Source organism: Lichenostomus cassidix, chromosome 7, assembly GCF_008360975.1.
Source record: "Lichenostomus cassidix isolate B80296 chromosome 7, HeHo_3.0, whole genome shotgun sequence".
Lineage (NCBI taxonomy): Eukaryota > Metazoa > Chordata > Aves > Passeriformes > Meliphagidae > Lichenostomus > Lichenostomus cassidix.
In genome coordinates, this window is record NC_139488.1 from 13830816 (window position 1) to 13858220 (window position 27405).

At 36.5% G+C, this 27405-nt stretch overlaps 1 protein-coding gene across 11 annotated transcripts in view; it reads left to right on the forward strand.

Annotated features, from left to right (window-relative positions):
- The window catches only part of PDE1A (phosphodiesterase 1A), a 193848-nt gene that overhangs the window by 109740 nt on the left and 56703 nt on the right, over positions 1-27405 (forward strand). The window contains exon 1 of one of the 11 annotated variants that reach the window (XM_085066300.1): positions 6706-6782. The exons of 8 other annotated variants lie outside the window; for them this stretch is intronic. In XM_085066300.1, the coding sequence (XP_084922426.1) occupies positions 6721-6782 (62 nt within the window). In that variant the 5' untranslated portion in view covers positions 6706-6720. Of the gene's footprint in view, positions 1-6705; positions 6783-8283; positions 8431-15535; positions 15715-27405 lie in introns of those variants that run through there. 2 more of the 11 variants (XM_085066305.1, XM_085066301.1) reach the window with 2 other exon arrangements.

A 27405-nucleotide genomic window follows, 5' to 3' on the forward strand; every position in this document is an offset into this window, starting at 1 on the left:
TTTAAAGCTGCTGATTGCTCAGGTCCCCTTCAAGGCAGACTCAAAAAATAGAGAATGAACAGTTTTGGAATGTGGACTCTCTGCTAAGTCTTGCTGTGTCCAGACTAAGGTTGTGACCTAAAAATTGATTATCCTGAAAACATGCCTGAAACTTTCTTCTTTGCTTCTTATTCTGCATTAAATACAGATGTTCATGCTCAGTGAACACTGACGTCTTTAAGTGTTGATTGTATCTTCAGATATGCTTTTAGAAATAAATAAGGGCTACCACTTATTACATTATGAACAGCATTACAGTAAACAATAGATATTCTTGACTGAAAATGTTTTCTGAAGAGTTTCATTCTTCTGCCTTTCTTCTTTTTATGTTAAAACTAATATTTGCTCATGAAGGGTGAAAGATTGCAAATAGTTTCTGTAGCATTACAGAGTTGCCTCTAGTATTATGTAACCCTCTTCAAAGAGATGTGGGCAAGAACTCTGTTTGATCATTAGCGCATGAACAGGTAAGGAAATGTTGCATGGGAAACTGTACTAAGTAATGGTTTTCCATGCTGGGCCTGTCAGCAGTTTTGAAATTTTCCCAGGATAGAGGAGAGAGGTACAAAATGGATTAAGAAGCAGATTCACTTGTAGATTTACCAGTGCTTCAAAATACCCTCACCTCATGCCACTTGGTTTGGAGAGTCTATATACTAAAAGAGATTTATGGGAAAATCTGTACTGCAACCCACTTCTGCTGTTTCTTACATAATTTATATAAAATTTGCTGAAAGTGTCCCTTTGATCTCATTACTTTTAATCAGCTTTCTGTTGATATTTTAAGTCCTTGTTGCTCTGCTTAAAGTTTTGTACATTCTATTGTGTTTTTTTCCTTACAGTTTACCTATTTGATAGCTTCTCTTTCGCTACAACTTCGTCAACCTGTTGTATTTCTCAGTGTTACCTTCTTTTTCCAGGCAGAAAATGGCTTAGTAGCTAATCTAAGCTACAGCATACACAGAGACAATCCTGCATGTGAGCACATCTCAAGGCTCTAATGCTTAGTTAAACAATCTTTCTACAAATATAGGTACAGAAAAGAATATGTCAAGACTAGCATTGAAAACACTCAATGCAAGGTTTTCCTCTACTGAGATCAGAAAAATTACTCAGCTAATGCATTGTTTTCTCAATCTGACGCTAGGTATGACCTTGTGCAAAGGCCTTTTCAAATTGTTGATTTCCTTTCAAAATACAGTTTCTGGCTGCATCTAAACTTCATTGGTGTCTCCTTTCTAAGTCCTTGTGTAAAGAAGAGATGAACAGAAAACCATGGTAATTTGGACCTATTGCTGGAAGTAAACAGAATTCTGAGAGTTTACACAAGGTTGCCCTAATGGGTAAAAGTGAAGGTGATTAGGTATCAAGCTGGGTGGCCTGTAAGCTAGAAACACCTCTCAGTTAGTCTGTTGGTTTGTACTGTCATGTGAATTCAGAAGGTACATAATTCCCCAAAAGAAAACAGCTATTTGATTGCAGCAGCCATGGGACCTTCATTGAACAACACACACTAAGGACGCCAAGGGAGCTTCTTACCTGTGATGTAACCAGAGACAATGCTGTGTTCAAAAAACCAGAGCCTGTCTGCTGTTCTAGGCACAGCTTTGGTAAGAAACAGCCTATTTTATGTTCCACTGAGACTGGAATAACACCCTGCAGTGTCATTAAGAGTAAAGTCTCAGACTACACCTACACTACACTGAGGAGCTCTTGGCTGTGTGTTCCCTTCCCCTCCCTGTCACAGCAACATACAGCAGCAGCCAAGAGGTGAGTCAGTGTGAGCAGGTGAGCTGGGGAGAGCCCTGTCCCAGTTTTTGTTTACCTGGGCTGTGAAGAGTGCTGTCATTTCCTTCAGGTTGCTGAAGTGACTCAGCTTGTGGCCACCCTACCAGGTCCCTTCTGGAGAAACTGAAAGTAGCACTGAAAGTGGGTGCTGGGAGTGTGTAAGATGGTCATTGCACTGGGTATCAGTCACTTTTACCCCAGTTTGGTGGAATAGGAAGTTAGCGCTGTCCGAACATTATGTAAATATGCACTATGTAAAACAGTTGGGCTAAAGTTAGCCCTGATATTCCAGATTCATCACTTTAGTCAATAATTCACATGTATGTACTATGTTCTTTACAGTGAAGGCCAGCAAATTATCTCAAGGATGGGTCCCTGTAGATATGTTTTATCACTTTTGTGTCATTAATTTAATCCCCCTTCTGTATTTAATTATGCTGAGAATTTTTAAATTCCAATTTGCAATGAAATTAGGGTCAGTAGTAGACCTATTGCCATTTAAATTCTACTTTCACCCCTGAACGACAGGCTAAGTTTATGTTGCCTTGTGCAGAGGGGTGCATGTCTCTTGGACAGCAAAAGAAATCTGGAAGATGGACTGCATATCTCTTGGCCATTCTGGGGACACGACCCTGCAATGGCTGTATCACAGAATGATTGTTCACAGCATGGCCTGTTCCTCTCTGGTTCCATTACTGCATGTTTTTTTTAGTTGTAGCAAGTTTGCATAGTGTATTGGAAATATAAACAGAGCTCTAAAAGCCACAAGGCATCCTTAACTACAGAGCCATCAAACCTTCAGCTTCACAAATAAGTATCATGTTTTCCTTGGATTTATTAGCACTTTCTCACTATTACTTTTTCCACCAGTAATACTATTTTAGTATGTCAGAGTTAATTACAACAGTTTTAAAAGGTACAAAATCACTGTATTGCAACGACGCTCTTTCCCCTAATTGTCCTCAGCATGAAAAGATCTTTCTTATTTATTAACTTTTTAAAAAGGAATATATCTTCCTGTTATGTGATTTGTTTTCTCTGTAATCCTGTTTCATGATAGTTTTTGAACACTGCTTTAAATATTTTGCCAGTTCAGATTTGTTTCTCAAACAAACAGGAGGTTTTTATAACTCACCCTGAATCAACCACCTAATTTTGGAAAGCAAAACGTTTCCATGTTACAAAGATTAGCCAGTAAATGAATATTAACTTTTGTTTCTCTGTGACATGAATAGCAGGCGGAACAACTTTGCTCCAGGCATTTTTTTGGTCTCATTTAGGGCATAAAGGGTAAGCTTGTTTCTTAGCAGTTAAAGACTTAAATTGGGACAGTATCCGCAAAGACACATCAGTAAACTGTGCAGCTTGTTAAAACATTCTGAATGGGGACAATCATGGTATTTAATGGCATGTTAGTGCACAGCACAGTTCTTAACTGCCTACGGCTGGCTGACTGCTGCTCAGTGGAAGTTACACCTGTGCATTCGTGCTGACGTCAGCCAGGTTTGCATGCAAGTTAAGCAAGATCAGTAATTGGCACTAAACGTAAACTGTTCTGTTTGTAAAGAAAACAGGGAGTGCAGGAAGGAATGAGTATCAAGAGGAGTTGAAAAGTTTTAGCATATTATTAAGAGGAAATATTTAACAGAGGGGTTAAACTTTAAACTAAAAACATTTTCCCGTTTGCTTTATTAAAAATATCTCTTTAGATTTTAAATGAGAAAAAGACACCTATGGACCAACTGTAGTCACCATGACAACAACTTAAATTCACAAAACACATTACAGAGTTACTTGGCAGCATAGTTACTTTCAACCTAATACACCAAATCAACAGAACATAGGTTATCCCTCCTTATATTTTGAATGATTTTTGGGAATTTCATTTGAATAACTAAAAGCTTTTCTATTAAACACAGGTCTTTTTTTTTTTTGATCTGTGATTTTCTGCAGGGGGGGTTTATGTATTTCTTCGCAGAATTATGGAAACCAGAGATGGCAACGACCCACCAGTATCAAGTAATATATCTTATGCCAATACAAAAATATTCCCTTACACTGATTGTTATTGTCTAGTCTAGTTTTAAAAGTTTAAAGCCATGTAGATTCCATTGTTTCCCCTGGGAGCCAGTTTGTTTCACTGCCAGGAAGCTTTCCTGATACTCAGCCTCAATTTTTCCATGTTTAATTTCAGGCTATTAATATGAGAGTCTCATACTGAATAACTATTCTACTTTTTTGTTATGATCTTAAAATATTTGTAAATGCTGTCAGTCTAGTCAAATGTGAACCAAGCTATACTTAATTATTTTCAACTTTCCTCAATAATTGAGTATTTAAAGGTCTCTTTGAGCTTTGAGTTAATGCTCTCTTTGAGCAATTTCTACTTTCTGTGGATTTGCTTTGTTATAGCAAAATTTAACTCCATTTTTTTCTTATACCAAAGTAATATGAGAAATAATGCTCTCTTTCTTTTCCAAGATGTAGTTAAATATATCCAAATCACAGGATTATTTTTAATTACATGCTAGTATGAATATTTGGCCTCCTGAAGTCTATCTCAGTAGAACTCGTTTTCATCTCTCTCTCCCCTTGAAATGCATATTGAAATATATTTTCTCACATTTTTCTTCGCCTCCAGTGCTTTGAGATTATTTTCTTAATGTTGTTTTCTGTGCATTTGCAATACCTTTTAAATAGTCTTTGTTCTCGCCTGACTTGAAAACCTGAAAATTCCATTAATGTTTTTCCATTATTAAATAATAAATTTTTTAAAAAAAGTTTTAGTCCTGGATATTAGCAAAGACACCAAATCTCATCCTGATCTTACTCTGTTTATGATTTTCATGCCAATTTGTAATTCTCAAAAATACCTCCCTTTGTGAGCCAATTTGAATTACATTTCCTGGTATTCCAGTATCTAAATCTTCCTAGAAAACTGGTGATATAATTTCTACTCTAGTTAATTAATCTATTTGTTTTACTGTTTCATCAAGAAGGCACTTGAGATTTCTTGGTTCAGTCCCTATAAAAAGCAAAAAGCTAAATTGCTCACAATTCCATAATTCCCCAGTTAATCAGCATGATATTCTCTTACTGTATGTTCTGAATCACTCGGGATGTACAAATTCAAATGACATATTCCTAGCCACAAGCATTACAGTTTACTTCCTTTTCACTGCTCTCCAGTTGCTATTAGATATGTATATTGTCAGTATACTGCTAAGATTTTTTTGTTTTTTTGTTTTTGTTTTGTTTTGTTTATTTGGTTTGTTTTGTTGTTTGTTTGGTTTGGTTTTTTTAGTTAGGACTAGTGGTATATATGAAACTCCTGTGTAAAGCTGTTCCGGATGATTTAACAAGAAAGAAAATCTAAAGGTCTTGCTTTTAGCAAGTGCTTATAGGAGAGTGACTTCAATCATCAGCATAGCTTAAAAGTAGTGGTGGATTTATGGGAATATTTGGATATATTTGTTTTTATCCTAGCAGATTCTTAGCAATCAGCTAACTTAAGACCATGCCTTTGTCAGCTACATTTAGACCACCTCAACGCTTAGGAAACCTTTGTAAATCTTCCCCTCAGAGCACACAGAGAAGTTAATTATCTCAGTACTGGAGTAATTCAAGCAGCTGTGCTGTGGGATTTGTTGTCTACATAGCTCTTGGACCTAGTGAGCTTAACAAATGAACTTAGGGTTTATGCAAATCTCTGTCTGATGCATTTGATCAGTTCTGATTAGACATGGATACCTTCATCTGGCTCCTCAGTCAATACTTGCTAGGATGCAGAAGGGAGTACCCTCTGACCAGATTCCTGCTTCTTAACCTGATGAAAATGCGTAACTCTGGGGGATTCCCTCTGCAGGGCCTTGGCTGTAGCAGTCACCAGAGTGCCCCTGTGGGAAACAAAGATATTTCTCTAAGGAGATGGCAGCTGCAAAAAGTATCAGGGAACTATTTTGGGACTAAAGGAAGTAGACAAATGAAAGGCAGAGTTAAAAGAGCAATTAGATCTTTGTGGAAGAGGCGCTCCTGACACGCGCGAGGCAGAGGAAGATGAAAACTTTGTTTTGTAAGGGTATCCTAACTTACTTCTTATCATGGAAAGGAACATACAGTTCTCTGATAAGAATCCAGTTTACAATCTAGTACAGTGAGCTTTATACTCTTCTCTGAAAGCTAAGTATTAAAAAGTCAAAGAGCAGCCCTCTTAAATGTATTGCACACAGTTCTGTATTCTGTAGACAAAATCTTTTGGTGACTTGCACAGGTGGCTGTGGGTTAAAAAGAACTAGAGTTTTGCTGCTGAATATAGTGCGAACAGGGTTTCAAAATGTGAGTAATAAATATGTTCAGAATAAATAGGAGCAAGAAGCAAAATTAGAAAGAAACAAAATTAGAAAGAAACAAAAAAGAGATCACCATGACATTTTATAAATAAATGATAAATGGTTCTCTGTACATCACGATCTACTGAGGGATTCCTTGACAGAGGACATTGTGTACTCCAGAAATTTACATGGGTGCAAAAGGAGATTGAGAAACTTCATAGAAGAGTTATATATTTCTAAACACATAGAAATCATTCTGTGTCAGGGAGTTATTTTTCCCCACATGATCAGAGGCTGGGACAGTATGCAATATCACTGTATACTACTAATGTTCTTTTTCTCTTCCCTGGACATCTGCTTGTGGCATTTTCAAAACTGCATATGAACTAGATAGACTTTCATTGTGACCCAGTGTAGATGTGCTTATGTTACCAGGACAAAAATAAAAGCAGGTGATACCAATTTTTGCTGCTAAGCTCATAAATGAATATAATTTCATTAGAGAGGCTGAAGAAAGGAAAAGAGAAAGGGAAGAGACCAGTGTTGCTTGAGTTAGGAAAATATGTTTCATCTAACATCTAAACCCCATAAAGACCCAAGGTATTTACCCAGCAGCATAATCAGGTGAGCAAAATTCATACCTCTTTTTTTAAGTGTGCAGAAGCCAGTAAGAACCACAGGGTGATTTAAGGAGCTCTACTGTGATTAATAACTAAAAGTTAACCCATATTATTAGTTATGAATATCTAACACAACTTTAACTTAATTGAATTAGGTGGATAAAAAGCTGTTTCATATTTTCATTTTCAAGATCCCAAGCTTGCTCTAGTTATTGCAGCTTACTGTAGTGATTTTTCCTCAGTAAAGGTAATTTTACAGTGCAAGAGAGGAAAATTTAGCAACTGATTTGATAGTCATGAATAAAGAGTTTTTAATGGCCTTTACTACCTTGCAGATCATAGAAGTGTAGAATAATTCAGGTTGGAAGGAACCTTCTGAGGTCTTTTCTACCTCCCCACTTTGATCAGATTTTTTCAGGGTATTGTTCAGCTGAGTGTGGAAGAAGTAGGTCTATTCTTGGAGTCTAAGGATGGAGATAATGTAATCTAGGGTTATTCTTTTTAAAATATCTGTCAGCAGCTAAAGAGCTCTGGCTTTATCACCTGTTTCACAATTAATAATACACATGCTTCAGCCGAGATGGGCACCATAAAGCATGATTATCAAAGAGAATATATCATGCCTACTGAATACTGGGGCATGAACATCTGGGACAAGGACACTGGTTCTCTTTCTGGAAAATAATGAAGTATTGTGTTGAGAATGCTTGGCTATTTCTTGTGTAGTAATGGAAAAGCAACTGGACAAAAGCTCTTGCACCATAAAGCAATGAAGTTTAAATGAAACTTTTTGAAGGTTTTGAAATAAATCCTCCAGAAGTTTAAGTTGTACCAAAAAACCCTTGAAGAATTAAAAATATTTCACAATCTGCATATAGTTCCCCTATTATATTTTAATTAATCTAATCTAATATTGTATGTTACAGCATGGTATTTTAAAGTTCAGAAAGGGATGCAAAATAACAATCACCACTTACTTTTATTGGGTAATTCTCAAAATCAAGACATTTGTGTCACACTACTTGGTTCTGTAAGTCCTTTTATGTGGGGATCTCATGGGAGGGCACTGAGGTAGTGTTCTGATTTGCAAATGAAAAGCTGATGAGTTTTTCTGTGAAGTTCTGATGTGACACCAGGTACATGCATGCCTGTGGTCAGTAGCTGATGGGGCTCTGTGCTCTGCCTCCCAGGGCTCTGCAGAGTCACCAAGAAAATCCACAAATATATCTCTGCTTGGAAAAAAATGGTGGGGGGCAGGAAGCAGGCTGGAAAGGGCTGGTGGTCATTGTTAAGTTTGGGCAAGAGCAGCTGCAAAACTTTACACAAGCTGTCAGAGTAGGTAGGCTCAGCTGTGTGTTCTAACCCTCAGATCTGTGAAGTTTAAACATGGAGAGATGCTGTTGGCTTCAATGGGCTTGTCATGACCTTGCAGCTGCACACATGCTTAAATAGCCTGCCTGTGGAAGGACTCATTCTCTCTTTTGCTTCCCTGATTTACACATCAGAAAGAGCTATGAATTTAAGTTGAACATTTGGTAATCAAGCACTCGAACTTCTCTGTCAAGCAATATGCATCTCTGATATAGCAGGAGAAATGTGTTTAGCATCTGGGCAGACTGAATTAGAGAAAAGAAGGCAAAAGGCATCTGCTTGTAAGTACTTCTGTTCCTCTCTAGGCATGTGGGAGACTTCTGATATTTTCAGGAAACCACTTCTTCCACTTGTGGCTTCATATGTCTTTACCATTGCTTGTGGGAGGAGTTTCCCCATCTGTATAGCAGATGAGGATTTTGGACATGCAGCCATCACAGGAGATCTTAACTGAGCTGAAAAATATCTTATTTTAGGTACAAAAACTTTTCAAGATCATAGTGAAATAAGATATATTTCAGCTTGGTTCTAAGGAGTTTATTTGTAGATGGGAACAAGATTTGAGACAAATACATTGTGGAGACTTTTAAAAAAATGTAGCTAAATAATCTGAGTTTCTTCATCAGTACCTTTCAGCGGGGTTCCTATCACAAACATGTAAATGTTAAAAAGGAAATTGAATGTTTTTAAAAGTATGTCTTGAGAATGCTCCTGAGGTTAGTAGTAAATAATTTAATATTGCACATGAGAAACACCATCCATCCATTCCCAGCTGTGGAACTGTTTGTCCAGCAAACTGGCTCTTTCTTCCTCAGAAGTGTTGTCATGTTACATATGCTCTCTCTCCCAGTGGATAACAAAGCAGTTTTGTTTCTACATAACAAAATTGTTCTTTATGCTATGAAATCTTGGCATCGATACATCTCTGAACATTACCCCAAAATATGGCAACCAGTTTAAGTACTTAATAAAAATAGGCAGTAATAGTCCCCTGGTGTTGCTGTTTGCTAAGAAGCAGTAGAACTGGCAAGGGGAATTCAATCATTGTGCAACAGAGACAAATTTAGAAAAGAAGAAACAAAATTAGGATATGTGTCATTTAATGGTATTGAAGTATGTATCTCATCCTGTGGAGGAACTTTGGAAACATTACACAATTATTCTCATGTGGCTTGAGCAAAATGAAATGGTAAGCATTATTGTGTTTTTGAGCATAAGATTTATAAAATTATTTGTGGATTTATAAAACCCCGTTATTCTTGCTTATTTTAAAAGCAAAAAAAAGTCACTTTGGTAACAAATAGTGCTGAGTTTCACAGCTAAATGTCACTTGGAAATAAGGATGTTTTCCAAAGGGGCTTCAAATGAACCCAGTTTTCATGAATGTAATTTGAATTTTACAATATTGGAGAGTTATCATTAGTTCCACTAATTTGTCAAGAGTCAAAGCACCACTACATGATCATTTTGAACATGATGGAGCTGAAAATCAATCCTTTTTTGGTCAGACTAATTATGGGGTTTGGCATTCTAAAATAATCTCTCTTTATGAATTTGGGAAGATAACTTTTCACTCTTTACACTGAAAGATTGACTTCATAGATTTACAACAGATTGTCCAATACTATGAATATATTGAATGAAAAGATACCATAGTTTCCAGTGAGATCATTGCCATGTACTTTTGCTATCCTTCAAATTTCTTTGCATTGAGTAATAAATGTGTCTTACTTGTGCTACTTGTACTTCTGAACTTTATAAAAAAGAAATTAAAAAACCCCAAAAACCAAAGAGCAAAGTCGAAATAAAAATAACAGTTTTAAATTTTTTTGCAAGTTGATGCACTTTCTCTGTTCATTGATCCTTGATTTAATTAGGAGAAATCTGCATTAAGCAACACCATAGAATGTAGCAACAAACGTGAACTGATTGCTATAACCAAGTGCCTTACGGAAAATTTCAACCTCTTTTTTTTTTTTTTAATTTCATTTATTGCATAACTTATATTAGTATTGTGGTTTCTTCAACAAATCTGTTGGTTACCTGCAAATATGGATCCATTGTATTGTAACAGTTACAACATGACCTGTTTTTGTCCCTTACCGGAGCTATGCAGCAAGGAAAGAAAAGGTATAAAATATGTAACTTTCCAGTGTAATGAAATGTTTGCATTTTGCAATGGCTCGGCGCATTTTAAGTTAGTTATTCACATTGATTTGGAGCAATCAACTCATCTGAAACCATTATCTACATTTTTTACGTTAAGGAGTCACATGACCATGTTAAATAAAATAGAGTTCAGCAGAATGATGAATGCAAACATCAGGACTGGAACTTGTAGGAAATGCCTTGACCTTGGTTTAAAAGTTAACTTTGGCCAGGCAGGTGGTTGTCAGTGGTTGGTCACTGTAGTGTCTTGAAAGTGTAGTTTTGGGCAATGGAACTAACTCCCTGCTGGTTTTCCAGCATACAGGAGAAACACCAGGCACAGCCTGTGAGCCAAGAGAGTTTTGCCCTATTTCCCATGACCCCTGGCACCTATCTTCTCATGTTCCTCAGTATCCCTATTTGTAGAACAGAGATAAAATTGGGTGTGCAAGTCTCAGCTTGTTTATAAAATGTCACAATATCCTTGGATAGAAAGTGCTAAGGAAATGTAATCTATTCTAGTAAATACAACCCCACATTGCCAGACTCTCCTGCTCTGTCTTAACATTTTAGCACAGCTAATTTTTATGCAAATAAACCATGCTTGCAAAAATGAAGAAGTGAATTCACAATAAATTAGGTACATTGTCATAAATTGTCATAATGATGGAAATTCACGTGTCTCTGACAATCAGGTTTAAGTTTGCTTCTGCTTTGAGTGCATGCCTTGAGATTGAAACACATTAGTGGATAAATTTTGCTTTTTAAATTTTCAGCAATTAAAGGAAAACAGATTAGGAAAGCCTAGATAACCTACTGGTTATATTTATTCAGCACAGAAACTGTTAATCATGTATTCATGCATTCATTATAAAATATGAAGAACCATTCATTACTACATTTATTTATATGCATTGCTGTCTTTTGTTCAAGACTGAGAATAGAAGCCAGGTAGATATAGAAACTTGAAATTGCAGGAAGTTAACAAAACCTCCTTCTTTACCCAAGGATAAGAAATCAGTAGGAATCCATTAAATTTATAATAGATTATTAATGGAGTTAGCTTTTCATATTATATTGACAATAAAGGAACCATTTCCAAGGTGGCATATTTAGGGTGATGACAGAGTAGAGTATGCAGGTTATAAAAGAAGATTAAATAGCTTGTAGCTGATTCTGTAGAGTTTTTTACTTGCAATTCTAAATGATGGAATGTGACAAATTACAGATTTCTTCTAAATGTAGTTCTTTCAAGCCATTTGATGTTTGATAGATTTCTATTTTTATGATTGTTTTCAACAAAATGGTTTCTTTGGCATAGCATATGTTTCCTATGTGAGAATGTGCTTCCATTTTTTTAATCCCCTCTTTTAAGTCAAAACTTACTTTTGATTTTTGAAAATTCAAAAATGAGATTTGACATTTTTCATAAAATTATAGACTATTTCTAAAAGTGCTAAGTAACCTAAAATCACCATATTTTTATCTCTGTTTTTCACATTCACATAAATACTTTCTAAATTAAAATGAAGCATAAACCAGGTTCATGTCTTTTTATTTGAAAAATCATCAGGTCAGATTCATAGTTTTAATGACACAACCTCTTCTTGTTCAAATCGATAAAAATTGCATGATGTGAAGATGAGAAGGATAAAAATTTCCCTTGCAGTGCATGTAATAATAACTGCAAGATATAGACATTAGGGGTTTTTAGCTTGTTCCCAACATAATTTTTTGTATCTTACCTTCCTGTAACAAAATTTTTCTTTCTGAGGAATGTGCAGGGTATGACTGTCCCTGACCTGGAAGGGAATTCCTCTGTCAGGACCCAAGAGACTTCAGCACTTCAAGGCCTTTGCAGCTGCCCTGTCTCACCTGAATTGAACTCTTTTCCAGGCAACCCACCAGGCTCAGCCACAGTAAATAAATGCATCTCTCAACAGAAAGTGTGTTAGAAGTGGCAGGACAGTTTGCTCTTGATTAAACAGTGGCAATTACTCCTGTTTCAGGAGAGAGCAGGATGAGACTTTCATCTTTTCAGGTTTTTCTTAGAAAACAGGAAAAGTTGTGGGAACTTTCAAAATTTTTACTACTATTGTGTTCCTCTGCTGATGCACCTGTTCTTCTTCTATTTTTATTTCTAGGGTTTTTTTGGTACCTGTTATTATGACAAAATTTCAGTAGTGCCAGTAGTATCAGATACATAAGCAAAACTGTAATAGCATGAATATGCCATGGTGGAGGGGCCCTGAGTGAACCCTTTGGTCTTACCTGACTAACAAATTACTTGCTAACCTCTAGAAATACATTCAGAGATACACTGCTGTGAAGAATCTTTCCAGCTGTCACTGAGTGGTGAGAAGGATTTTACAGCTATTGAGAGTTTGGTGCCAATGCCAAATCACAAAAAGAATATCCTCTTGACCTTTAGATCTACCTTTTAGCTGACATTCAGTGAGCTAAAGCTCATGTGATGCACAGAGGAAACATGTTGTTCCATGTTCTTTCTTATGTTTATCGCAAACATGCAAACTTTTCCAAATTCAGTTTGACTATAGGGCCTAATAGCCAAATTTAGATAAAACCATTTGCTTGGAATAACTTTGGAATCTCTTAAAATTAGTATTATAGGGCACTTGGGTTTCTGGGAAGGTTTTATTTTAGGCTCCCACAACGTGCTATGGTATGCTGTGCAATTCTACAGCAAAATAACTGGCATTATTTGAAAAGTTTAGTGGTATTTTCCATTGTTCACAAATGAGGTTTCCTGATTTAACAAACAGGGCTTCTTTCCTTTGCAAAACTGCAAATATTAAAATTACAGATTTGCATCAGAGCTAATTCAAATGTTCTCAGAAGCACAGGCTGAACAATTTTCTCGCAGTGCTACAACAGGTGTGTTCAGGTTTCTGCAGTGAGCTGCCCCGCTGTGTGCAGTCAGTGGCTCTTCTGCTGTCTTTAAGCGGGTAAGAAGTCTCAGAAAGACATTGGGATTTTAAAAGAGCTGAAACAAATGCCTCAGTTATTGCCAGGCCAGTTTTTCGCTCTGTCTTGTAGGCTCTTTGTAAGTTTCGATGGTTTCCTAAAAAAGAAAGTGATTAGTCTAATTTTAGTGGACTAGATAGTATAAAGATAGAAGAGTGTGTTTATTTATATTACTTTTTAAATAGGAGAAAACTTCTATATGGCAATAGTCATACCATAGGCCAGAACCAAGTCCAGTAACTTCTAGTAGCTGGATCTCTCTAAAGCAGCCTAAGATGGTTGTATCTCACTTTTTACAGTGTTGAGTGTTCACTGTAAAAGGTAAAAGAACAGAACTGCCATCTTCTTTGATGAGAATCTCAAAACTAGCTTTGTGTGAACATACAGAGCTGCTACATTAAATACTTGCATAGGTACCACAGATGTTTTCCACAACCTGAATACATTTGTTTTCTAGTTTGTAGTAGATGAAGTACAATTGTGTTGACAAATTTCTTTATAAAAGAAAAACATAGTAAGACTTTATGTATCAGGATGTTGTGTGCAATGGCCTTGAGTCCATTCATACCTGCATAATGGTATTCATACATTTCTAAAGATTTTCATAATGTTGTGAAATGGAAAGGTCCTAAGTATTACTGATCATCCCTTAAAGAATGGTACTTGTACCATAGTCAATGGTAAATAGCAGAGAGACTGTTGAGGTGGCTGTAAAGTCTATATATGAAAACATCTTAGGAAAGTTACTGTGATTGGTTTAATAAGCTCCTCTCGTTGGCCTGTGGCCAATTTCCTCTGAAATTTTGTATAAATGGAACTGGAGCTAAGGCGAGCTAAGACACATACCTCCTGTCAGGTAGCTTTGGAAGTTCCTGTGGTCCTAGTTGTAATAGGAATGCAGATGCAGTCACTAAGTCCAGGCAGAATTTTGGTAATTAGCCATTTAGATGACCATTCATCTAATGTTAGATGCTGATTGTTTTTCTCCAACTATATGTGTTAGCTCAACATAAAAATATATATGGAAAGTCCAGTATCCATCTTACACAACTTGAACTCTTTAAAAATATTCTTGTTTTGCAAATTAAATGTTTTGGACCTCACATGCAATCATAGAGCCTAAAAATTGTGGCTGTTCATGATAAACTATTTTTTTATTATTGTGTTTGGGTTATTTTAATATAGGGTATATTGATAAAGTATCTTATCAACATACCCTATATCTTTTAAGATACTCTCATTTTATGTAGCTCATTTCTGAAAATTGTCTTTGAGATAACCATCACATTTAAACAAATTTGTCCTTTAGTTCCCTTTCTGTCCTCACATGAAAAGAGATGCATATAACTTGGAGGGATTTTAAGGTCAAATGAGCTGATACCATGAGAAAGACAGGTGAGAGGCTGAATTCCAGCTTTGTTTGTGACAAGCGGTGATGTCAGTCCAGTTTGCTGGGGTCAGGTACCATCTCACACAGCTGACTGTGGAAAAAAACCTCAGCTGGTCTCTCCCCAGGGAACCACAGCGTATGTCCTCAGTTTGGAAGGGAGAGGGAAGCAACTGGGAAGATTTAGTGCTGGGAGACAGGAAAGAGGGGGAGGGAGGTTGTTACAATGGAGCACTCGTGTGTTCCCTGGGTAACCTGGTAGTCAGACTAGTAACTAATAAACTGGGTTACAAAATAGAGTCCAAGCTAGGAGAACAGAGTTGATCTCAGCAGAGAAAACAAAAACATTACCATAGATTTTATCTGATTGCTTTGGTTGCCATTTATGTCGTGGCCAGTACGTTATTTGCCCAGCAGTGGAGGTGGATTTAAACTGTGCTCCTTTAATACCATTCTGGTGGTGTAAAACGTTGTGGTGTTAAGAATGTATATTGCTTTCCTATTCATGTTACTTAGGCATCACTCTTGGCTGAGAAGTGGGGTAAAACCTGGACACAGCAGAAATGATGAGACCTCCTCTGCTAAAGTAGGTTATAATCAGGCACAAAAGGTGAATAATCATACAAAACAAGAGGTAACTGTGCTCCCAGTGTCTCAGAAGACTGCAGTATACATGTGCTTGCTCTGTCTCTGGCTTTCTCTCTTTTTTCTGTTCTCCTCACGACACATGTACGAGACCAGGCTTTTTATGTCATACTGCAGCAGTAGCACCATCCCACACACTCTCTGTCTCTAAGAAATGTAACCCTTCTCCCGCTTATCTTCAAGTAGATTTCAGTGATTTCTGAACTGAAGGAGCAGCGTGTGTCTGTTTTACCTGTTAGGAACTGACAGCCTAGGCTTGCATCAGTCACTCAAATACAGGTATCTAGTGCCCCTTGAGATACCCAAGGGTGCCTGAGACATCCATCCACCCAGGGCTGGCAGATATGACCCAGGACCAGCAGGACACCTGCGCTCTTCTGGAGCAGCAGCTGGCGACCAGGTGAGATACTCCAGGGCATCTCCATTGCAGCAAGATGCCTGTCTTGGATAACTGATTTGAGCCTCTTGTTTCTGGGCATGATGTATGATTAATATATAAAATGACTGATTGAGCTCCTGGTTTTGTTTTTGTTTTGTTCTGAGGCCAAGTTGTACAAATGTGTAATTACATCGTCTTCCTCTGGCTGCTAATGGAGCTGCTCGTACACGTAATTGCTGACTGTCGTGGGTAAAATGTACAGAACTGAGCTCCCCACTCTCCGGCTCTGCCTGTGCAGCTGCTCTTCTTGACAGGAACTTTAATAAATGACAGGCCATTCCAAATTTGTCTTGTTCACAATATGAAAGAAACAAAGCCACACAACTTGGAGAGCTGATAACTAAAAATGAGCATGTATATTTTTGCACAGAAGGCTTTGCACTTTAGGGATTGTAAAATCTTCTGTCAATTCTGGCAGCATGTAATTTGTGAAAGAAGCAAAAGACTAGATTATATAGCAACTCTTTCTCAGACCAGATTTATATTTTGTGTGCCAGAACTACATTAAGCAAATCCTCTTCTTCCTTCTAAAGGAGCTAGCCAGCTTGTAGCTCTCAGGAATTTTCTTTTTTCAAGGATAAACATTACTTTGAAAACTTTTCCATGCACCTGGGTGGTGACCAAAGACAACAAATAACGGAACAGGAAACCATAATTCAATTCTTTACTATATAGAAAGCTTTGCAGATGACCTAAGCAGCTTTTTAAAGAGGTTGATTTGATTTTTTGGCTGATGGAAATGGAAAATCTGTCTCTTTTATTGTGTTCTGTGTACATTTGATCAGTTTGTAATCCTCTCCTTAGCTCTGTGCCTGCATTTCTTTTCCTTCTAGTTCAGAGAACAAGACAGAAAACAAGGCTAGAGCATTCCCAATGAGGTGATTTTTAACCATACAGAAGTTGCAGACTGAACTGGTGGCATGGCTTTAGATGCTGAGGATTTAGAGCAAAATTAGTGTGAGAGGGACATTTCTGTTATTCCTTAAGCATTTCCTTGCTTGAGATGGCTCTTGGTAGTAGTTGTGGTATGTAATAACTTCATTATGAATGCTGTTTTCCCCCCATATCTACAGTTAATTATCAATTTTGTTAATACTTTTTCAAGTCTGGTTTAAGGTTTTCTTGTAACATAATATGACAGCTGAAATGTGTGCCAAACCTCAAACCTGGAGAGGGACTGGATTGCTCTGTAGGTTTGCTCCTTTCCTTTGACCTTGCTTGAGAAAGCATACAAAGTGTGCACACACAGCAAAGTGACTTCTGGCACTGTCAGTTGGGTCATGGGAGGAAGCCAATTCCTCCAGTACACCAGCTATATGCAATTCCTTGGAAGTTCATCCTGCACAGTAATGTGTAGAAACACATCTCAAAGAAAATGCATGAAAAGAAAATTATTAATTTACTGTGGCAGTGGTTTTTTTTTTTCTTTTCTTTTTGGTTGGATAGGTCCCAGATATTTCCAGTTGTCTGAGCTCTGCAGCTGGTGCCAATGCCAGCTCTCTGTATCATTAGACAGGTCAAAGTTCAAGGGACCCTTTGGCTTATGCCAGTTATGACTCTTCAAGCAGTTTAATACAGTGTTTCTTTCTGATATGTATAGATCGTTTCAATAGATGTGTGCCTCACTGGAGAAAGAACTGAACTGAAATTTTCTATGAGTCTGTCAAAAATGACTGGACAAAACAGGAAAAAACAAATCTACATTTTGCCTTCAGGAACCCTTACAATTTGTACATTGTAGATACATTATGGTCCAGTTCTCCAGAACATTTATCTTTTTTTTATCCATCCAGTAACCCAATCTAGAAAATTTGACCTTCAAACACATTGGTAATCTGGAAACAATATTTGCTAAATGTAATAATTAATATTTTACTGTATTTCTGTGAAAGAGGTATAAAATGCAGAAATCCAAATCTGTTTGGCTGAGCAGATCTTTAGATCAGGTACTTTTGTACAAGACAAAAGTCTTCAGCACAAGACATCTCTCCTGTCCTGAGATGGCAGAAAATGTCCAGTCTAGCTGGCTCCACAGAGTCAAATGCATCACTAGATTAAGCTTTGAATTTATTGATATAAGGGGATAATTCTTTTCTCTTGGAAGTGGAACTAACTTAGGTATTGTTATAATACATATGTTTTTGTGCAAATAACTCTTTTTCAAGGTGGTCTGAGCTTAAAAAAGAGAGAATTTGTCATCCCTTGTTAGAGCTGAAAACATGTTCACCGTGGTTTTAAAATAATATTGATAATAATTTATGGCTTAGCTATATGAGGAAATTTAATTTTGTTAAAAGGAACATAAATGGGAACTTTACATGTTCATTTATTTTCCTTGTGAATTTTTACGTATATGATTTCTGTTCCTCCTTCTCTGTCCATGCTTTACTCCCTGCTCCTCTCTGACAAAATGAGTTAATTGCCTTAATTATGCACCTGAAGAAACTACAGAATCATGAATTAATATGCTTATTTTCATAGCTGGACGTCCTGGTTCTTATTCCATTCTGGTGTCCTAGTCCAAGAGTCCATGAGGCAGATTATCAAAGCAGTAAGAGCAGGAACTAGGCAGAGGCTGTGGTTTGTTTGGGCTGCTGAGAGTCCTGATAAAGCAGCCATTCGGGAATTGGCGAATCCATGTTACGTCAGCTGAGCAGAGGTCTTGAGTACTTACTGATGTAGAGCAACAGAGCAATCCTTATCAGATGGCCCTTATCAGATGATGCACGTGAGAATCAACTGCTGAAGACATAAAGCTGTTCTGTCATGTACTGCTCTGAACATTCATAAAAAAGTAAAGTGACTGCAAAAGGCTTCCACTGTTCTGTGCTCTACTGATAAGAGATTTTTGGCAACATACAGGCTTACTTTTTGTAAGAAAATGCCAATTCTTCAAACACAAAAGCTTTTCTAATACTGTACATTTTTCAGTGAAATTTACTTGAGAAAAACATCCATACTCATAGCCTACTTAAGAAAACCTATATTATTTGGAAAGAGTTATTTTGTTTTCTTCCTGGGATGTATTGAAAGGTCTGCAAGGTTTTTGTGCTTTTGTTTTCTGTGTTAAGTGATAGGAATGCCTATAGACTTAATTGTAAACATAAATGTTAAATACTACAATAGTGTCAAATCTGAATGTAGAATGGAACAGGTAACTTAAGCAGAACCACTGTAACATTAGTACCAAATGAGACATTCCTATTTTAAATTTTAAAAGGATAGCAAAATCTAGGAGCCAAATAAAAATAGTCCACTTCTGTAGGAAGATGCTGTAAATGATCTTACAGATCACATAATTACACTGTCTAATCCAACAGTAGAGTAACTGCTGAGACTTTTTGTTATTAGTAGAGAGAACACTACACCATTAATCCATGTAACAGCAGTGTTGATATTTTTAATAATTATGAGCAGCTAGTTAAATGCAATGACAGGTCTAATAAATAGAAAATCTGTAAGCATCATGAATAAGATTATCGTGATATATTTATCTTATTTTCTTTATAAAATTCAAAATGTCTAAAAGGTCTGAAAAAACTCTTAACTGACTTTTATGGAGCTCCTATAATCCTATTTATAAAAGAAAAGTATCCAAGTTCATTCACTGATGTAGGTCTGCAAAATACTGTATAAAGATTTTTCTCTTTAAAAAAGATTTATGAGACAATATGTTTTGGAAAAATGCCACACTTGTACAAACGTGGGATTGGGAAGTGCTGACAAGATTCAGAAAGGCAACTCAGAACCAGCCTTATTTATCACAAGAAGACATTAGAGCATATCTAAAGAAAAAGTAATTATAATTTCCAAAGCAGATCTAGGCCTAACATGTATTAAATTTACACTGTTATAAGGCATGCTACTGAAAAACACAGTGAGGCTTAAGGTAGCCTTTGTTCCACCACCAATGAAAGGAAAATTCAGATTGCTTTGTGAGGCACCTAAAACTGGTAGTTTAAGACATAATTTTTAAACTTTCTGCTCGTAGAAATCTGTTTGAGTTAAATGGTGCATGCATTAAAAGATTACAAAATCAAATGATTATTTAAAGGTTATGTGTTTTCCTATTAGAATATTTCATGCCATTTAAAAATCAGTCTGGCATGTACCAAATTTAAAACTTGGAACTTGAAAGAGGCTATCCAGCATTTCAACAGAAACCAACTATCCTGACCAAGTTGGTTCTTGGTATTTAACAAGAATGGGGCGAGGAAAGGGAAGGTTCTTCCCAATGAAGTTTAGTGCTAAGTCACAAGCTCCAATAATCTGGGTATGTAGATGTGGATGTAGTAAAAGATAGCTGGGTACTTGTGCTGTTTGAGAAATAGTTGCATAATGAATCCTTCCTCTGTATGTGGGAGAGCTGTTGTGTCTTGCAAGTCCCAGAGTCCTGCCTTACTGACACCAGTCGTTTGGCTCAGCTGCTTTAAGTGTTTTCAGGACTGAAATATTTCTGAAGAGCACTGCAAATTAATTTAGTGCATTTGAAGCACGAACTGTGCGTCACTGGTGACAGCAGTAAAACATCCTTCATGAACAGTTAATCCATGCACCTTTATCATATGCATGAGTTACTAATATTTCTAAAGTACTCTTACCTGTCTTCATAACTGAAGTTGTTCAGTGGCTTTGTAATGAGACTCTGAATATAAAAAACCCCAGTGCAGATACTCTTCACTTAAAAAACACTCATTTTGGTTTTTTGTGCCTTTGTTCCAAAACATGTTAAAAAGCACATGTGCTCATGTGAACTAATTGAACTCCTGTGTGTTCTATGAGATTCATCCACCTAAAATTCTGACCTGTGATGATTACCATTGTTGCTGACATCAGCATTATATTTTGAGTAGTGAGGATCTAGGAAACAGTGCCTTCAGTCTTAGAGTACATATGATGCTTAGTACTTAGTTGCTTTCTAGTAATTAAATGTTGAAAAAACCCTGTGTTATCATTAGAGCAAGACTCACAAGACTAATCTGTAGGATGTTGCCCTGCCTAGTGACTTGATTGCTATATAGTTGTAAAGTTGTTTCTTTCACATTGTTGTAGATAAATGTGAAAAAAATTGATCAAATAGTACATCCAAACTTAAACTAAAGCTGTGTATAAATAAAATTCCTCGCTATGGGGGCTATACAACTTTGTGTAGTATATTTTGTAGATGAAAGGCAAGGTGAGGGAAAATGCCCTCTTGATGATGTTACTCTTCAGTTCACCTCTTTGGCATGCCTGTGTGAGTGCAGGGAGTTGGAACAGCAGGAAAAAAACCCTGGCCAAACACCAAGAAATGAAAATAGAAAAGAACAGGCTCAGTTCAGAGCAAAAGTTTCAAGGGACCTAAGTGTGGCAGGCCAATAGGGGTAGAGTTTGTATTTCCCATTCTTGGCCTGAAGATTAGAGGGAATGCTCAAGAGGTTAAAGGAGTATGACTGGAACATGACAATGGAGAGAGGGAATCCACAGGCCCTGGCAGGAAGATGAGGAGAGAGCAGATATTGCCTGTGCCTCATCAGAGCTGGAGGCAACTGAGGGAGAATGGAATGATGAATGGCAAAGCAGATGAAGAGATACAGGTTTTGTTGCTGTAATCTTTGCATTTGCATTTATGTGTCCTTGGGATAAATGGAACAATGAGCATTGGTGTTTAAAAAAATCTCCATCTCTTAACAGTTTTCATAGGCCTCTGAAGAAAAGGGACTGCAGGTGCACAATGCAGTTAGACTTGTGAGGTTGATGTAATTAATGAAAAAGAGTCAGAGCCTGGATTTTTGGCCTTAAAATTTTAGGACAGTCTGGTTTGTAATCAGAGGAGGTAAGTCACAGGGGTAAAAGTCAGAAACCCACCTCATAAAGGAATTATGTGCATGATTAAATTGTATATTGTCTTATTTGGGGGCTCACATAATGTATAATCAAATATGTATCTGCATGTCAAGGTATTCTGCCTCTGAATGAAATTAATTAATTCCTCTTACTGCAAAAATAATTCAAATCCATGTCAGACAACTAGATAGTATAGATGAGGTCTTGAAAGTTTAGTAAATTTTAAATTTTAAAAGGAAGAAGATACATACCTTAATAACTGTTGCATCTGCCTTAACTATTAAAAAGCTAGATTTAGATGTCTGTTTGATTCCACAGCCCCAAGGGGAGTGCACCTCTTCTACTTCAGTGTATATATGATTTATTTATATATGGGAATACTACTAATGACTTTGGTGCTACAAAGTTTTAGCCGTTCAAGAACATCCTGCATTGCATATTCATGACATCGTGGAGATATCTGCAGGTGAAAGCAATGTATTGGTAGGAGACTATTGAACAAGGCACTTTGTCATTTGAATTAATTTTAGGAAATGTAACTGCTGTGTACTTTGCTAGTATTTCTCTATGGCCTTTCTTCAAGCACTCCCTTGTGATCAGTGTCTGGACTGTTTGCTACTGTATTAAAGCTGGCCTATTCTCTTTGAGAAAGGCTTACTTCTTGGACTAATGGTATTTTAGATGAAAGTGAATAACTCGATTTCAAAACTGAGAATTCCAATAAAAAATATGCTGCAGTAAAGGATCTGAAAAGTAATGGAAAACAAAACAATGTATTGTTTGAGAATATGACAGGCAAATCACAGTATGTCGTTACACTTTCTAAGAAACTGTTTTATTGCCTATTTTGCTTTTATACACACAGGATTCTTCCTTAGTAAGTGTGTAAACAAACAGAACATTGAGTCAAGAACTGACTAGTTTTCTATTTTGAAATTAAAATGTAACCAGGTTCTTAACTTGAAAGGAATGGCAGTGCTTTGCAGAGAAACTGAAGGATAGTGATTCATTCAGTAGAGCTATGAAAAATAAAGCAAAATTTGTGAATTATGTTAGTTATGACTGTGAGTTGAACATTTCAGGTTAGAGTTCACATCTCTAGAGAAGTACATTTGAGGATGTTGTACTGTCATCACTTTGAAGAAGTCAGCTTTTAATTTCTGTGTCCTCAAAAGAGACAGACATTAAGAACAGAATCTTACATTATTAGGAGAAGGGTTTGAAATTTTCTTATAAACAAGTTCTTTCTAGAAACCCAGTATTTTTCCAGCTGAAAGCTCTTTCTGGTATAGTATTTGTGTAGATAAAAACCAGAACATTTTGAAGCCATTTCACACGTAATTAAACATAGCTGCATGTATTAGTTCTGTGGTAAATTTTGAGATCTGTTTAGGACTTGTTTTAGAAAGCAATAGGGCAGCATATCGTTTAGCAACTAAGAAAGATGGTCATTGTGCTTGACTGAAATTTTGAGAATTATTTTTAGTATTGGGGTCTTTTTGTCATAGGAGCACAAGAGCTGCTTTGTAAGGCATGGTCTGTGCACTTTGCCTTAGGAAGGGATGCCAGATCTGATGCCCTTGTTAGCAGTGCCAGTTGTGCAATGGGGTAGGTCCTCAGAACTGTGTGATAACTGATGATAGAATGCTCTTTCTAAAACAAAGAAGCAAATACATCTGTTCTGTAGGAAACATGATCCATGTTGAAAAAATCTGCTGTAATGCATTCAGCCTGAGAAATATTTTTTGTGTTGTATTTTTCCTCACCTGGTGATTCAGAGAGGTCAACTGAAGTGTTGCATGCAGTAAAACTTTTGATATAAGACTGTAATTTCTATGTTATTCTGATCATGAATATTCTATGAATATTGTCATGATCAGTTTGAGAACTAGGTTCTGAATTTTCAATTTATTCTGCTTACAATATTTGTAAAGTGTATATAAACAGGCAAATTTAAATTGTCTATGATGGCTAGATTTTCTCTGTTTAAACAAAACAAGACAAAAGTAACGCTTTTGCTGATAGATTCTGGACTACACCTTCAGAGGGATGCTCTATTTAAAACCTGGAACATAGCAAATTGGAAGCTATGAAAATATTGTCCCTTTTTAGTCAATAGGTTGATAATCAGGTTGGTTTAATGCCATGTTTCCATATCAGGCAAGATAATGTGATTAGCAGTTGAGGTTAGCACATCTTATTGAAGCAGAGGAGTTAAAGTGCTTTAGCAGGTGTGTAAGAACACAAACTCATCAAAGTCCTGAGAACAGTACAGAAAACATTTTACCTTCAATTTACCTCCAATTTACCTTTAGGGCCCTCAAAGCCTGAACTCTTTATATTGAAGTGCCAGACTCTGCAGGCTGAGGAAAATGGCAGCTGAATTACCAGTATTGGCTACAAATGATATTTTATTTGGTTTGCTACACTTTCTGTCACAACTGTTTCTGGAACAAAAACCAGTATGCATATAGACCACAAATACTACCTGCTTGATAGTGGATTTAATGTGATATTGGTCAGGAATGACTTCTTTGGAAATATTTTTCCTGATGAGCTCCAGGGTCTTTTATCTGTTAAAGTCAACTAATCCTGACGTACTCAAAGTTGGAGTTATTCAAGGATAGTGAGTTTCAGTTTCTTATCTCAGCCTAATTAAAATTTATTTTCCAATGTACAAATCCTGAATCAGAGTCTCATGTGTAAATAAGAATGGCCATGTTACATTTCATCCTATTTATGACCATTCTTAAAGAAAGAATGTATGGAAAAAGTTCACCCTCTTGATTCTTTCCTCTTTTAAACATTTATATAGCCCTCAAATGTTTAATCTAATCTGATGTTCTACTTCTCATTACCAAGACCTGCTTTGAAGTACTTTATTTGGCAATTCTTCAACAGAACATTTATTTTTAACAATTCCAAATGCCAGAAGTTAGTTTCACACATAACACCCAGTGCTGAATTCTAGCATCTCCTTTTTTTTTCTACATTTTAATTGCAGTATTGCAGTTTTAAATAAAAACCCTATTCTTATTTTTACATTGTCATATACATTACATATACTGTATTCTTTCTTCAGAACCACTGAGATGCAAATGATTTTACAGCAAAATTGTACTGTAATTACTACAGCTGTTGTGCTAAAGCGTTTATGTGTTGCTCTGTCTTTTGAATGAAAAATTCTTTTAGTGAAAATAGATTTGTTGAAGCTGTTAATTATTCAGTAGAAAAGACGTCTGAATTAAGGTGGTGGTATTTTTTCTGCAACATATTAGGCAGACTAAGAAGTCTTACATTTATTTTATGCAATAGTCTGTAATAGTTAATAATGCAAATATTTGAGATTTTTACATTTCACAATTTTATCCCCAAACCACAGATCTGTACTTTGTTCCTCAGAACCCATGATACACATTAAAAATAAAATTCAAGATAAATTGGCTCTGTCATCCCATCTGGAAGGTGTGATTATATATTAAAAGTAAAACTTTGGTACTGCAAGCACTGAAGTTTAATTATAAGTAGGAAAGTAGGACTTCCAAACCAAATGAAAAGTGAGAGCTTGGATCAGAGTAGGATTATCTTGGTGATTATGTTGATCTGTTAGTTCAGCTGAACCAACTGCCCTGATTCATCTGGTAGCACAACTGTCCATGTACATGACCCTCATCCAGCTGTGTGGAAAGACTTCAGTAGAACTGATGTAAAGTATTTGAAGGAAAACCAGATTGCTTTGACAGTGTCAGGTTGAAGACCTATTGCTACCTATGCTCTTGTGCTATCAGATATGGGGGCTGGTGGGACAATAATTCAAAGAAAAAAGGAGATGGAATGTGTCACAGAGAGATAGCTGGGGCACCACATCTGACCATGTTCTCAGACCGAGTGTGAGGGACTGCCATTTCAAAAACTCTTCTGCAACACTTTCCTGTATAGGCCTTTGGGTGACCTCTGTTTACCTAACATGTTGTCAGCTCTATGAGTGTTGAGAGAAATGTGAGCTGGCAAAAAACAACTGGACATGGCACTTGGTGATACATTGTAGTTGACAATGTAGTGTTTGGCCAATAGCTGGACTTGATGGTCTTGGAGGTCTTTTCCAGCCTTAATGATACTGTGATTCTATAGCATACTAAGCAACCAAATGGTGTATTTCATGCACTGTCCAAGGAAGTCAGCAGGTCAGAAATGAATATAAAGTAATGTATAAATAGTCACAGAGGATCCAGATTGCTTACCAGGATACAGATTCTACAGTTACAGGTTTTTGATATCTCAAAAAATCTGTAACTATTAATTAAACATATTTAAAATTACCAGAAGTGTTAACTGTTAAGGTTTAGCCACATTTATAAAAGTTGACCTGTGGTTTGCAGCAAAAAAATTCTGTCCTGGTTCTAATTTCTTTCTCATAGAAATGAAAATGTTAATTATATACAGATTATCTAGTATTTACTGTAGTTAGATTCCACAGAGAAATCACAGAACAAACTGTCATTATTTTAATGTTCCTGACTTATTTACTCATATGTGATTTTATCAAGTAGAGGAAAGTATACTTGTGCAGTCATAGTTGAATATTCTTTCATCATGGTTGAAGATCCTTTCATCACTGGGCAATGACATTATTTTAGTGCCAAACACTTACCAATCTTCTCTCTTTAACAGCTGCAGAAATTGCACCAAAAAGGCTTTCAAAAGCAATGACAACAACGTGTTTTCTTGGTTTAGCCTAGAATATATTTTCAGTGCAAAGTTACCAGTTCTGGTTAATACAGTTGTAAGTCAAAGAACATCAGTTGGCTTTTTATATGATAGCTTGTTCTTAATACTTCTAAAAGGACTTTGTACCTCTTTGCATGCCATTTTCAAAGGATGAGTATCAACATTTGTTGACCCACATTTTCTGGTCCCAAGTACTGAAGGAGATAATCTGCCTTTTAGCAGCTTTGATCACTGTGCTCAATGCTGCTGTCTGCAGGAAAAATAAAGCTTTTTAAAGCACTGTAGGAAAAAAGGGCTATGTGCCTTTTCTATGTGCTTATCACATTAGCTCCAACAAGTTAAACATACTGAAGGTCTGCCATCATCTTCAAGCACGATTTTTGATAGATGATGAGTTTACATTTGATTTCCCAGATTTTTGATAGTGGATTCAGCTAGTTCGTGATGAAGACTTTGAGACATCTTGTAGTATTTGGCAATTTCAAGATGAAATATCTTTAGCTAGGACTCTATATAACGTATAGAGAATGCAGGAGAACCTTGCGGATTAAATTTCAGCCTTCAGACAGAAATAAATATTCATCAAAAACCATTACAAGAATAATGAAGTTTCCAAATCATTCCTATATATTTTTATTGTCTTTGATTGCATGGATTGATTGTGAAATGGGTATGTCAGATAATGGAAATCGACGCTGAGACAATAGAAACAATTAGTGTGTTAAAGGTAAGGAAAGACTAGTTGATTACTTGTTGGATCTAACAGAAGACAGATAAAATACCCAAATGTTTGTACATACTAAGTAACTTGAAATGTGAAGATTTTTCGATTAAGCTTCAACCTGGAAAGAAATGGAACAGGGGAACCAAATTAGTGTTGATAGTGGTACTTTAGCAGAAGTGAGAGAAGATTTTGAAAGCACTTAAAGCTTGGCTGAGATAAGTTCATCCTGTAGTTTGGGTGTTCACAAAGGAAGGTGAGAGAAATTCAGATGTGTGAGAATTCGTGATCATGCCATGTAGTGAATCTAATGGTGAAAGTGACTCTCGGGGAAGGATGAGTAACTTGGGGAGGCGTGAGAGACAGCAGGGAAGAGC